The sequence below is a fragment of the Zerene cesonia genome, chromosome 27, assembly GCF_012273895.1.
Source record: "Zerene cesonia ecotype Mississippi chromosome 27, Zerene_cesonia_1.1, whole genome shotgun sequence".
NCBI lineage: Eukaryota > Metazoa > Arthropoda > Insecta > Lepidoptera > Pieridae > Zerene > Zerene cesonia.
Window position 1 is genome coordinate 6,393,892 of NC_052128.1, and position 12,847 is coordinate 6,406,738.

General features: G+C 32.9%; 2 protein-coding genes across 2 annotated transcripts in view; one reads left to right on the top strand and one right to left on the bottom strand.

Moving 5' to 3' along the window:
• LOC119837297 overlaps positions 1–12,847 on the bottom strand; it is a 67,090-nt gene that overhangs the window by 37,496 nt on the left and 16,747 nt on the right. The window contains exons 2-4 of the mRNA XM_038362814.1: positions 2,469–2,553; positions 637–727; positions 175–304 (exon numbers count right to left, since the gene is read on the bottom strand). Coding sequence (XP_038218742.1) covers positions 175–304; positions 637–727; positions 2,469–2,531 — 284 coding nt within the window. The 5' untranslated portion in view covers positions 2,532–2,553. The remainder of the gene's footprint in view (positions 1–174; positions 305–636; positions 728–2,468; positions 2,554–12,847) is intronic.
• Positions 10,634–12,847, top strand: part of LOC119837298 (TNF receptor-associated factor 3) — a 30,175-nt gene continuing 27,961 nt past the window's right edge. Inside the window, exons 1-2 of the mRNA XM_038362815.1 lie at positions 10,634–10,666; positions 11,999–12,203. Coding sequence (XP_038218743.1) covers positions 10,634–10,666; positions 11,999–12,203 — 238 coding nt within the window. The remainder of the gene's footprint in view (positions 10,667–11,998; positions 12,204–12,847) is intronic.

Sequence of the window (12,847 nt, forward strand, 5' to 3'; positions counted from 1 at the left end):
ATATAAAAATCAATTGCTGTTCGTTAGTCTCACTAAAACTCGAGAACGGCTGGTCTGATTTTTATAATCATGTTTTTGGTGCATTCTGAACAGTCCGGGTAAGGTTCAAAAGGTAAGAATAATACGGAGGCGGACGAAGCCGCGAGCAGGAAGCTAATTAAAAATAAAACTAACTTGGACTTCTCATAAGTCGGTATCTCCTGATACTGATCCATCGGAGAGCATTCATTGTTGACGTTGCATATAAACGACTGCAGAAACGACAGGACACCAGCACTTGGTAGACTACGAGCTGCGAATTGACCTGGAAATTGATAAGAACACGTGATTAGAATGGGAGAGTTCTATATTTTACGCATGGTATGTGGATTTTATTCGAATAATATTTAATTTTAAGACCTATTTCTTTTATTACTAGGCTTCACTGCTACGTCTATAGCTTATATGTATATTTATATACATAAATTCAGTGGTTTTTCTGCGGTAAAAAATTGTAGATCAAAAGTTTAAACTTCGAAGTTCTTTTCATTTTCTTTGCTTTTCCTTTATTAATAAGCGAACATTGTATGTTTCAGATGTTTTCTTCAAAATTCTCTGTAATTTTTGAAGTAATACGCTCAATTATGCTTCACTTACACGTAGGGTAGTCTTGATTGTCGATGTTGTACCGGACTATGCAAATGCTGGAGACGACACACAGCGCCCAAAATAGACCAGCTATCGTTATCTGAAATAACATCAAAAAGAGTAAACCACAGATGTATTCTAAATAAAAAAAATGTTTTCTCATCCTTACTGAAAACTACGATTTTGTATGTCACGATATTGTTATACAAATAACTATATCACTGCAAATTAATCACATTGATCCTAATAATATTATAAATGTGAAAGTTCGTTTGTTTGGATGTTTGTCCGTCAATCACGTTGAAACTGCTGAGCGGATTTAGATGAAATTTTATACAAAAACAGGATATGAGCTGATTTGGGTGATAGGATACTTTTATTCCGATTAAACGCTCGCTTGGGAAACAGGATATTTGATATCACGGCGGAGCCGGGACGCGCGTCTAGTTATCCAATAATTATGCTTGCTCTTTATGATATAACTTGTCACTTGTATTTTAAATTAAGTTGGGCCCGCATATTTGCCTAAGTGTTTCTTGCCAACATTTACTATTTTACTATTTTTTTAAGTTACGAACATTTAGGACTTTACTATTTTAACTATTTACTTAAAATTAACTAATTCCTTTTTTACTTTATAATCAGTATAATAATTCACAAATAATGTTTTATGTATTTACAATAGCTTTAATATTAATATATCAATTTTCTTTTCCTTATCATTCTGCGCCATCATAATCTAACCATACGTAAGTTAAACGAATTTAAAAAAATAATAATAAGTACCTTAATGATATGCTAAAGATAAGGGTTCAAAAAGTTATAAGTGGTAATAGTTATTGATCAACGTATAAGGTTTTTTAATGATTTTGATTTACATAATATATGACAAGAGTTTTCCTTAATCATAATTACTTCTATTAAGAATTCTACAACTTACTAAAGTAATAAATCGTTAATCATAAAGGTTTAAAGTTTAATAACAGATCTATTGACCTTCAGATCACATAAAATTATCCACTACAATGTCCTAACTATATTATTTTGTCGACCACCGTCTTATACATATTATTAAGGTCTGTTAATAATTTAAAAATGAAATTTTAATATTACTAGTTGCGCCACGTGGTTTCACCCGCGGACAAAGCCACGGGCAATAGCATGAATAATGTATAGCTCATATATTTTTAAATTTGCTCTAGTTCTGACAATTCCAGGGCGGTTTAGTATTTTATTTAAAATAATTATTAAAATTTTCTATTTATTTCCCACCTTTTGAAAGCCGTCCCCGCTTTTGCATATAACATTGTTATATAAAATTACTCTTTCTTTTTTATATTCCTCATTGAATCATACATTACATTATTCATAAGCAATGTACGCACGCTAATTATACTATACCACTTAAATACCGTACCATAATTAATTACGATTGGTTCATTCATAGATATTAATTCTTGAAACTGAATAGCTACTAGGCATAGAGTTCCAATAAATGCACAATTACAAGTTATAATGTACCTACTAACTATTAACTACTTCATTATAATAACTAGTAATGGTTTTGCTTTAAAAACGCGAAGTTTTCTACCTAAATAAAAAAAGCCTTCTATTTTTTATGTAGACAAATATTATATATTTTTTATTGTGTTTGTGTGTGTGTTGTTTGTTGGAGTGTTTTTTATAGTTATACACACTATATATAATATTATAACATTATATATAGTGTGTCTTAGGAGCTAGTGTTCCTTATTATACTAACTATAATAATTTTTACGTACAAGCCAAAAACGTAACTTAAATTTTTTAACTTCCTTTTCCTCAGATACGCTATCACTCACCGGGTTCCTCTTCCTCACGAGATAGTCTTTCCATAGCAGCAGCCGCAGCTGATGGGCTGCCATCTTGTTTCACCCCACACCATTACTGGGAACAATATGTAAAAAGGTTAACAAAATAACACACTCGTATCATTTTCCTTACCCTTCTAAATCCTTTCCGTCATTCCTCCACCATTCCTTAACCCTTTCCATTAAAAGTTGTAAATCCATATGTTTGCAAAGTCTGCAAACGACCTTACGCCTCTGCAAATGTTTATGCGCGGTGGTAGCGCTTACCATCAGCGACCTACCAGCTCCATTGCCGACAATGACAAAAAATTAATTTCTTGAAAAAAAACAAAAAGATTCCATATTACAGTATTTTTAATATGGGAGTCAAGCATGTTTCAGCTTGTATCGGCCAGCTCACACCGGGGAAAGTCCAACGCCCCCCCCAACATCGGCGTGAAATAGTAGCATGTATAGCAATGCTACTGATTCGTAATTAATGTGGGAGAGAGCTTCAAACCTTTCCTTTTTATTCACTATAAAGTTGGTAATCCATTTTTGGAGACAAAGACTAGCTTGATATTGGTAAACGTTTTTATCATTAGTAGTACGCGAATTTTCATTTTTATTATGTTAAATAAGTAGGTATCAAAAAGGTGGGAAAAAGTAAACTGTTATTTATTATTTAATATAACAAGAATGAACTACCGCTCGCCACTGCTTAAAACGGTGAAGGAAAACATCGTGAGGAAACCGACATGTCCGAGAATCAAAAGTTCGACGACATGTGACATCTGCCAACCCGCACTTGGCCAGCGTGATTATGGCCTGAACCCTCCTAGGAGGCCTGTGTCCCAGCAGTGGGAACATAGATGGGCTGATGATGATGATTTAATAATAAGAAATAAATGTTTCTTTCTTTCTTTCTATTATTAGTGTAACTCTAATTTAAATGAAGAGGCTAAAATGCATAATATAATGCATATAATATTGCAATAAAATTATGCATTGAATCACAAAGTAATAGTTGCATATAGTATGTACTAACTTTGTGTTTATTAAACATTACATTAATCCTTATTCGCATTCGCATTCATACTTATTTACATCCTAGTAAAATAAGTTATATATAATACAAAGATTTTTGTATGACAATAAAATAACAAAGCATATTAACCAAAAAATTTTGGAAACAATGCATTAGTTCCTACTTCCTTCTCATAATTAATTTTCTTATAAAAACATTTTTATAACAATTCAACGTAATAATTTTCCCGCGCGCATTAAGTACCGTCACAGATAAATAATACATTTAATTTTTTTTATGATGCTGCCAGCTGTATCAAGGTGCATTCTATGACATTAAGCTTTGTTATAAATAGATGTTATAAGGCGCCAAAAATATATTTATATTTCTACGTAATCCTACTTATATTAGAATCGCGAAAGTTTATAAGTATGGATGTATGGCTGTCTGTTGTCTTTCACGGGAAAACGTACCACGTGAGTGATGTCGCGGGTTACGGCTAGTATTAATATAAATTTCTTATTTTGTAGCTATATATAACATTTTATTTATATGTATATTTTTCATTAGCGTGTCGCACTAAAGGTGCTAATTGTATAAAGTTTATCATTAATGCGATACGGAAAAACCACTCAAAGAGGTTTAAATTACTTTATGGCATATGGTTATAAATATTTATAACTTTTAATATAAATAATGATATCATAGCTTTATGTTTCTCGCAAATAAATGTTTCAGAAGCAATATTATGTCACCGTAAAATTCTAAACACCGTTAAATTCCCGCGAGTTTGATATCTGTCGAAAAATTGGTGACATTAAAAGTTGTGATAAGTCCATATAATTTTTATAAAGTCCAGTTAACCCTTTAAAACTGAACGGAAATATAGGAGAAAATGGTAACGAATTCTTTAAACAATGAAAACAATGACGTATATTTCACAAATGGATATTATTCTGTATATTACTCCTTAAATTGAATATATACTCTTTAAATTTATGTTTATTTGTCCAGTTGTTCAATGCGAAGGCTACAGATTATTAATAATTAATACTATTACGACTGCGCACAATTAATTACGTATTTTATTGTTTTCCAAGTTGACTAAGCAATGAGCAATTAATTTAAATTTTAACCCCTTAAATTGACAAGCTATTTGTAGATATAATCCTAGAATACATGCATTTTTATTATGAATACAATCACATGAAAGATTTGCTTTAAATCGATAACTGCAACTTAGAAACCCTAACATAAATCGATAGATAATTGAAGTCATGATAATTCTGAACTAATAACAGGCAAATGGATTGCCTCGACACGAATAAAGCATTGTAATCTGTCCCCAGTGCTTACTGCTCAGTGGCGGACGACAGGCCACGGTCACTCAATAGTTTCGACCCCCGGATGTGGCAGCCAGATGAGTCTGTCATTAGACGAAGGACTCTTATCAAGCATTACGATGCGTTTTGAAAATTATTGTTTATGGTATTACTCGGTTTCGGATCGGTAAGTTTGCGCTAATGGTTACTTATGTAAGTGAGATGCCTAGAATTTCAACCGATTTAAAAAATTATAACAACTACTGGACCTATTTTAAGATGTATACAGACACAGATTGTTATTGTGGGAGTCGAGCACGCTTCGGCACGAATTGGGCCAGCTCGCACCGGGGAAGTACCACACCCCCACAGAAAACCGGCGTGAAATAGTGGCATGCCACTGTGTTTCGTACGGTGAGTGGGGGAGCCGGAGGCCCGTTTCCTTTTCCTCACCCGCCCTAGTCCATTCCATCTTTCCAGTCGTTAATCCTTTCCTTTTCCCTTACCTCAAAAAAGCGGGCAGCGCATTCACAGAGGAACTACCTTTGCGAATGTTTATGGGCGATGGTGATCGCTTACCATCAGGCGAACCACCAGCTCAGCAGCCCGCTATGACATAAAAAAAAAAAAAAGATACATCTCTTTTTGTTGGATATGTACGTTATACCTAAATGCTTTTGGATATATTTATGTCTTTATTATCTATCACGTAAAAAGCGCGGGAAATTAAAATTTAAAATAACCCAGTACCTATTTATAGTAGGAAGTAATATGCGGAATTTTGATCCATTGAAATGCTATTATAATAATGAGGTGATGTTGTACCTACCGTGTTCATTTGTTCCCAATTAAATCGGCATTGACGCTTCCTATTATATTATTTGTACGTAAAAATTATTTGGGTAAGTACCATATAATTTTACATTTCGTATTATAATTTGGTATGAACTATAACTTTTATCGGTTCCACACTGACAATAAATTCTTTGTTATAAATTTACAACATTATATTATAACGGAAAATAAATATTCAGTTTTATTTTATGTCTGAACGCATACATGGCTTGTTATCTAATAAGTACTTAAGAACATTAGGTATGTACCTACCTACTCTTTAAAACAATATCGAAGACGATTAATGACTAGTTAAATACTTTCCGAAAGACATTTAACTGTTTCCTTAATGAGGAAAAAAACAGGTTAGTTACTGTAGATGATGGATACTAAATGTGTCCTAATTTACATATATTATTTCACTTTAAAATCTTTCTTCTTTAAAAAACTTCTAATATTAAAAATGCGAAATAACTCTGTGTGTCACATCTTCACGCCCAAACCACTGGAGGGGTTTGGATTTGGTACAGAGACGAAAATCCTACGGGATCAGAAACTGCGGGTTTATCATTGACTATCGGGTGAAGCCAAGGATGGAAAGCAAGACTAAGAAATTTTCAAATTACAATTGATCTCGCGAGGTTATGAACTGTTGAAAATTTAAATAGGGAATTTAACTAGTGGTTTATATAATTGTATGTAAAACTGTGATGAGAAAATATGATATAAATTTGCACAATTAATGGGCAATATATGTAAAAGGTTAGGTTAGCTAGAATTATATCCGTGGCTACCTAGTGTGTAGGAATATACAATTGCAAGTTGATAAATAGAAGAAGTAGGTTGAGTTGACTGAAAATGATTATGTTAAATCTATATCTTATAATATAAATTGTTTGAATGCGCTAATTGATCGATGTAAAAAATTCTTCATCGTTCAATGTTCGTTCAATGATCCCTGAGTATATAATATGTACCTAGGACGAAGCCAGAGTTCACTGTTAGTTGGAAGGGATTAGTACCTAGGGATTGGGCAGTACAGAGGGAATGAGCTTAAATAAACAGATACAATAATTATAACATAGTTTCTGCCTAGATATTACAATATAGGTAAGAAGTAATGCACTAGAGGCATTCTACGCATGTGCGCATGACGGTATGCGTCTGAACGTGATTTTTCTATAAAACGTTGAAATTACGCGGATACGTGATAAATATCGAAATGACTACTAATATTATAAAGGAAGTCTGAATAGTTTGTTTATTTGGTTCTAGGGCTTATTAAAAAGTAATGTTTTAAAAAATGTTTTATAAAAATGTGTACCTACTTATTTACTTAAAAAACAGTGTTTAAGGAGTATACCTATAGAAGCATCTATGAAGAAAATTCAAAATTGTGCAGAATTCTTTTAATACCAAAATCTGAAAATGAAAATGTCATTTAATAGATAGCTGACGCCGACCACAAATAACCCATATCAGAGGCATAAATTGTCTCTAAATCACGTACTGGGCGACTGGATGCTGGCCGCCGCTGACCAGTCATACTAGACATTTTGAGAGAAATATATTAGTGGAAAGTGGACTAAAACAAATACCTATAGGTGGACATCCTAACGTTTAAAGTAGAACCGTTATGTACATATATATTGTTATATTATTTACAATCCCAGTCGTCCTTACCTCAATAATAAATAAGGTGATATATTTATATTTCAAATATTTGCGTAATTCCGTGAAGTGACATTGTTAGCCACATACAATGCTCGCCCGGCGTCACCCGCCATTGTGCTATGACAACTAAAGGTTATGCATTGATAAACAAACCGTTCACGCGTTAGTGTCGGCGTATACCTTTTTACGTAATCGGATGATGTGCTTATTCGTGAACTAATGGGATGTTAGAAGAGAAAGTAATTTTTTAAATTGTAATTTTGTATCGTTTAATGAATCTTAATGTTCCCTCGTAAATACGTAATATCTAATATTGTTTGCGCTTATAATAAACACCATATTAGTGTACATATTAAAATATGTATTAATGTGTGTTACATAGGGATTTCAATTCATCATTATCAGCATTATATTAATATTTTTAACTATATTTTCTGGTTTATTTGGTAATATCGTTAACTCGTTCTTTTTCATTCAGATTCAAATTGGATGTCTTGCTTCCTTTGTCCTATTTCGAAATGACTTCAATTGAAAATACCCTTCAAATAAATGTGATAAATAAACACTTCTAAAAACTGAATCCATGACAGGCTAAACCTGCCCAGAGATTTCTGCACTAATAACTACGTATTTGAAGAAAGATTTTCAGTTGATAAAGAACTACATAGAACCAACACAGATCGTCCCTTGAATTTGCTTTGTATTGTATTCGCTTGAATTTTACACAGGGCCTTTTAGAGCCTTTATTTACAAAGAATACGTTGTGTTAAGATTTCCCATGGTTCTTTTGTGATTATTAAGATCGCATAAGGTTAATAATTAGTCATGTGAATCAACATTGTCACATAGTTCGCAATTCAAGTTTAATCTTTGAGTTTATATTATTCAGTAAGACGTATACATTTTCTAGAACATTTGTTCTAGTTTACATAAAATAAGTTAATAATTTTAATTTTTTGAAGCTTTGATTACAACTCATTAAACAAATAACATTTGTAAACTTTTTACAAAGCAAGTAGCTGTGCGCCCCGGCTTCACTCATGGTACATATGAAGCCTATGTCAATAAAGAAGTCGCTTTCTAATGGTGAATGAATTTTTGAAATCGATCTAGTGGTTCTTGTATCTAAATGTTACAAACATACAAGAATACAAAAGCTTCCTCTTAACAATATTAGTGTAGATAATATTATATCAATTACATGCAGCAAACGCATTTTACTCCTACTTACTACTACATCTTAGTAGAAAAATACAAGATTATGATAATTCTGCCTCGTGTTCTGAGATGTTTCAAAGTTGCATAATGATGATTGGACAAAAAATGCACATTTAAAGATCACACGATACGTCGATGCTAACAGCTTATATAATGTGTACCAAATTTCATCCTAATCCCAGTCGATGAAATATGGTGAAAAATAATTAATAAGCATGATTTATTGAACAATGCACATAACACAAAATATGAACCATATACTCTATAATAAACTATACTACTATATTACTATACTCTACACACTCTACACACTCTACTATATACTATACTCTATAGTAGAATATACATATAGCTTTCGCTGTTTGAGGGGTCTGTGCGTTCCCTATACAGTACATAAAAAAGCAGAAGGTGCACAATAGTGCTGTACCTGCATAAAGCAGACATATCATACACGTACCTACTGGTTTTTAATATCATCGATAGGTTATCAATAACAGGAAGATTAATTATTTGCAATAAAAGCTTTCTACATATTTAAAAGGTTACATAAAATGTACGTATATGTTGTCTGTAACGAACAAAAAAAAACAATAAAGACATGTGAATTAAGTGTTCGGTTTAATAAACGAATAAAAGGTGATGGAATTTTATACAACTGATGTTATATAAAATTTTAACACGTTTGACATTTCAGTAAAAATAACACACCCATTTAATACACAAAGTCAAATAACGTTTGAAAATATTTGTTTTAAAATTATTTAAGTAAGTTTCTATTATTCAGAGATTGTTAGCAAAAGTTTTTATTAATTAGCACTGATACAATATTTGTATAAGCGTCAAGTTAAAAAAAATATATAAAAAAAAATTATTACACTGAACCGGCTATAACCGGTTGAAATACTAGTATGTAAGATTATGTTTTTCCATCAAATTTGTAATTCGAATCGTATATTAAATAAAACAGATACATCTTTTCGTTATGTCCAAGGAAGAGCCTTTTGATAATCCTCTTTTCTCCTGAATAGCTTGACCGATTCTCTCGAGATTTTCACTAGTGCACTGTCACCCGATTTAATTACAATTAAATGATAAAAATCGTTTGAAGCGACAGAAGTCAGGACCATAAGCATGTATAAATGTAGTATTTTCTTGTGTTTGGTTTTACGCGAGTATTATACATTTAGAAATTAAAAACTTTTCAACGGATTTTAAACGCGAGCGTGGTCACGGGGAGTCTCCCCGTGACCACGCTCGCTGTAAAGTGTTCAAACGTCGGGTTAATAATATAATGAATAAATCGCGTTTAAAATCCGTTGAAAAGTTTTTAATTTCTAAATGTATAAATATAATTTATACACACTGCTCTATAAAACCAACATTTTTTATGATAACTTTACGAATCCTTTTAAATTCTTAAATGCTCTTAATCAGCAAGGCTAGCAATAATTAAAATGTCACAGCATTGAAATTTGCATTTTTTTATTTATTTTCACATTATTGAACCTTTATCATTGAATGGTTTGCGCAATACAAAATATAGTCAACTAGCTTTTGTCCGCGGCTCCGCACGTGTTAAATTCGGAGTAAAACCCCTTTCCCTATACCGTGAAGGTTTTCTGCTATCTTTAAAAATAAAATAACACATCTCATTAGAAACCTCAAGAATAAAAATATTGGTCCACTATTTAATGAATGTTATGACATATATTATAATTTTTTTTGAATAACTCTATACTAACTTTGTTTTATACTATATAGTGATTTGATTTGATTTTATGATATGTACCTTGTGACGTCTTTCGCATAATGGCTACTTGTTGTTTCTATTATTAAGTCTAGAGACCAAAAAAAATGACATTTATTTTCGACAAGTAAATCCATAGTCATACTTACATGTTATAAATGTGAAAGTCTGTCTGTTTGTTACGCTTCAAACTTCAATACCGATCTACAATTAAAGCACTTGAAGCCCCAGCGATAACTAAATAATTTTTTTACAAGGTTCTGTCCAGGGTATTAAAGAAAACGCGGGGCAAAGCTACTTAATTAAAATGACTTACATTGCAGCAAACACATGATTACCGAACCCTCAAATCAAAATGTGTTTGATAATTACTGAATACATAAACAAAGTATGTACTTTGAAGGCGAGTTAAACCTCGTTTGATTCTTTATAACATAATTCATAACCATAAAGACAGTAATCGTTGTTACTATAATTACAAAGTTTTCCACGCTTATAATAATGGTTTTTCCATAAATAAGAGCAAAATAGGTCAATCGTTTTCTTGGAAAAACAAAGAATCGTGTCGCGTGTCAGACCGTAGTCTCACGCGCGATGTGACAGACGATTTTACGCATCTGCGTCAAAAGGAGTGCTGTGTTTTATGAAGGTGCCTACTAGGTTTTTTGTTAAATCTGCGAGGTCTAAGGAAATGATAATGGGACTGACACAAAAACTATAATAAAATTAATCCGTTGCAATGTTAGAGAGAGTCAAACAAAGGTATAAATACACATTCGCATTTATAATCCTGGGTAAAATAGTTTTGGTTGGGACATGAGCCTTACAGACAAAATAATATTTGAGTCTAGTAGCTGACTATTTAGCAATCTGTGATATAAGTTGTTTATTTGTAAAACAAGCAATATTGTCGTTACATTGCAAAGTTCCATAGTACATATCCTACTTCCTATCCTATCGTACTACGTGTGTGTGTGTTTGTTCCTCTTTCACGAAAAAACTACTGAACCGATTGCAATGAAATTTGGTACGTAGACAGCTGGACAATTGGAATAACATATAGGCAACTTTTATTCCTATATTCCTACGGGATACGGACTTACGCGGGTGAAACCGTGGGGCGCAACTAGTATATTATAAACGCGAAAGTTGAGAAATTTTGAAAGAATAGAAAAAATTTGATCACGAGGCAGGATTCGAACCTGCGTATCTTGCCTAACCGTAGCAACGCCTAGCCTCTCGGCCACCCGTGATCCTGCCACAGTAATCGAATTTCTTCTACTCTTTCGGTTTCATGTGCCTAAGGGGCACCCCACGCCATCTATTGAGATGATTAAGAACCATCACAACCAATACGAAACATTATTTCAATGATTACAATATTGTATCGATGGAACGCGGCCTTTGTTAAATTTAATTTTTAGTTTTATAGCATTGAAATGCTTTATAAATGAGAAATTTTTAAAGAATAGAAAAAAAGGCACATGAAACCAAAAGAGTAGAAGAAATTCGATTACTGTGGCAGGATCACGGGTGGCCGAGAGGCTAGGCGTTGCTACGGTTAGGCAAGATACGCAGGTTCGAATCCTGCCTCGTGATCAAATTTTTTCTATTCTTTAAAAATTTCTCAAAATTATTCTTGTTACCCAATATAAATTGAATCCGAAATTGTATAATTTTTTTCTAAAATCAAGTTTTTCAAAGTCATCACTATACACAGATCAAATCGTTCCTCCTGACGAAACTCTACTCAGCATCAAACCTCACGCTGGAGGAGGGCAACACTGTATTTAACAAGTTTGCCGACATGGCGGCGCTGTTGCCGACAGTGCAGGCGAGGGTCGGCAACTTGACCGACACGCTCGCTAAGGAGCCTCTGTTCCAACGACTGAAGAGCGGGTTCTCCATTGGTAGTCTACTGTCTTGTGAGTATTTGAATTATCATCCTGAGTGTTATTTTTCTAATGTTCAATTGGATATTAAGTCCTAGATTTATCATACATACTATTCATTCTAAAGATATATAATACTACATTTTAAAACTGATATTCTTTCACAAATTAAATCATATCTTGCAGAATAATATGGTTAATCCAAACCCAACGATCTTTAATTAAATACTTAGTTATTTTTACCCCATCATCATCGGCCCATACCTTTTCCCACTGTTGGGATGCAGGCGTCCTGTGAGGCTTTTTACCTATTCTATGCAAAGCTTTCATCAGTCTCCTTATATGCACACCATGAAATCTCTTCTAAAAAGATTTTTTGATAATTTTACGATAATTTAATAATAAAAATACCTATCCAGCTTCAGAGATGCTATCGGACGTGGGCAATATGATGTCTTGTTGTGCTGTCAACTGTCGATTTATTGTTGTTTATTTATATTTTTAATAATCAAACTACAATTACTTGGGGTCGGTTTGCTGAGGTGTAAGTGTATACACGTGTTTGTGCTGCGCAGAGTTGTTATTTAAATTTTCTTTCCTTTTTGTAGTGTATTTGTTTACATTAAGTCTATCAAACCTGATATTGGTGATTTGGTGACGGTATTGGTAAGGGTTTT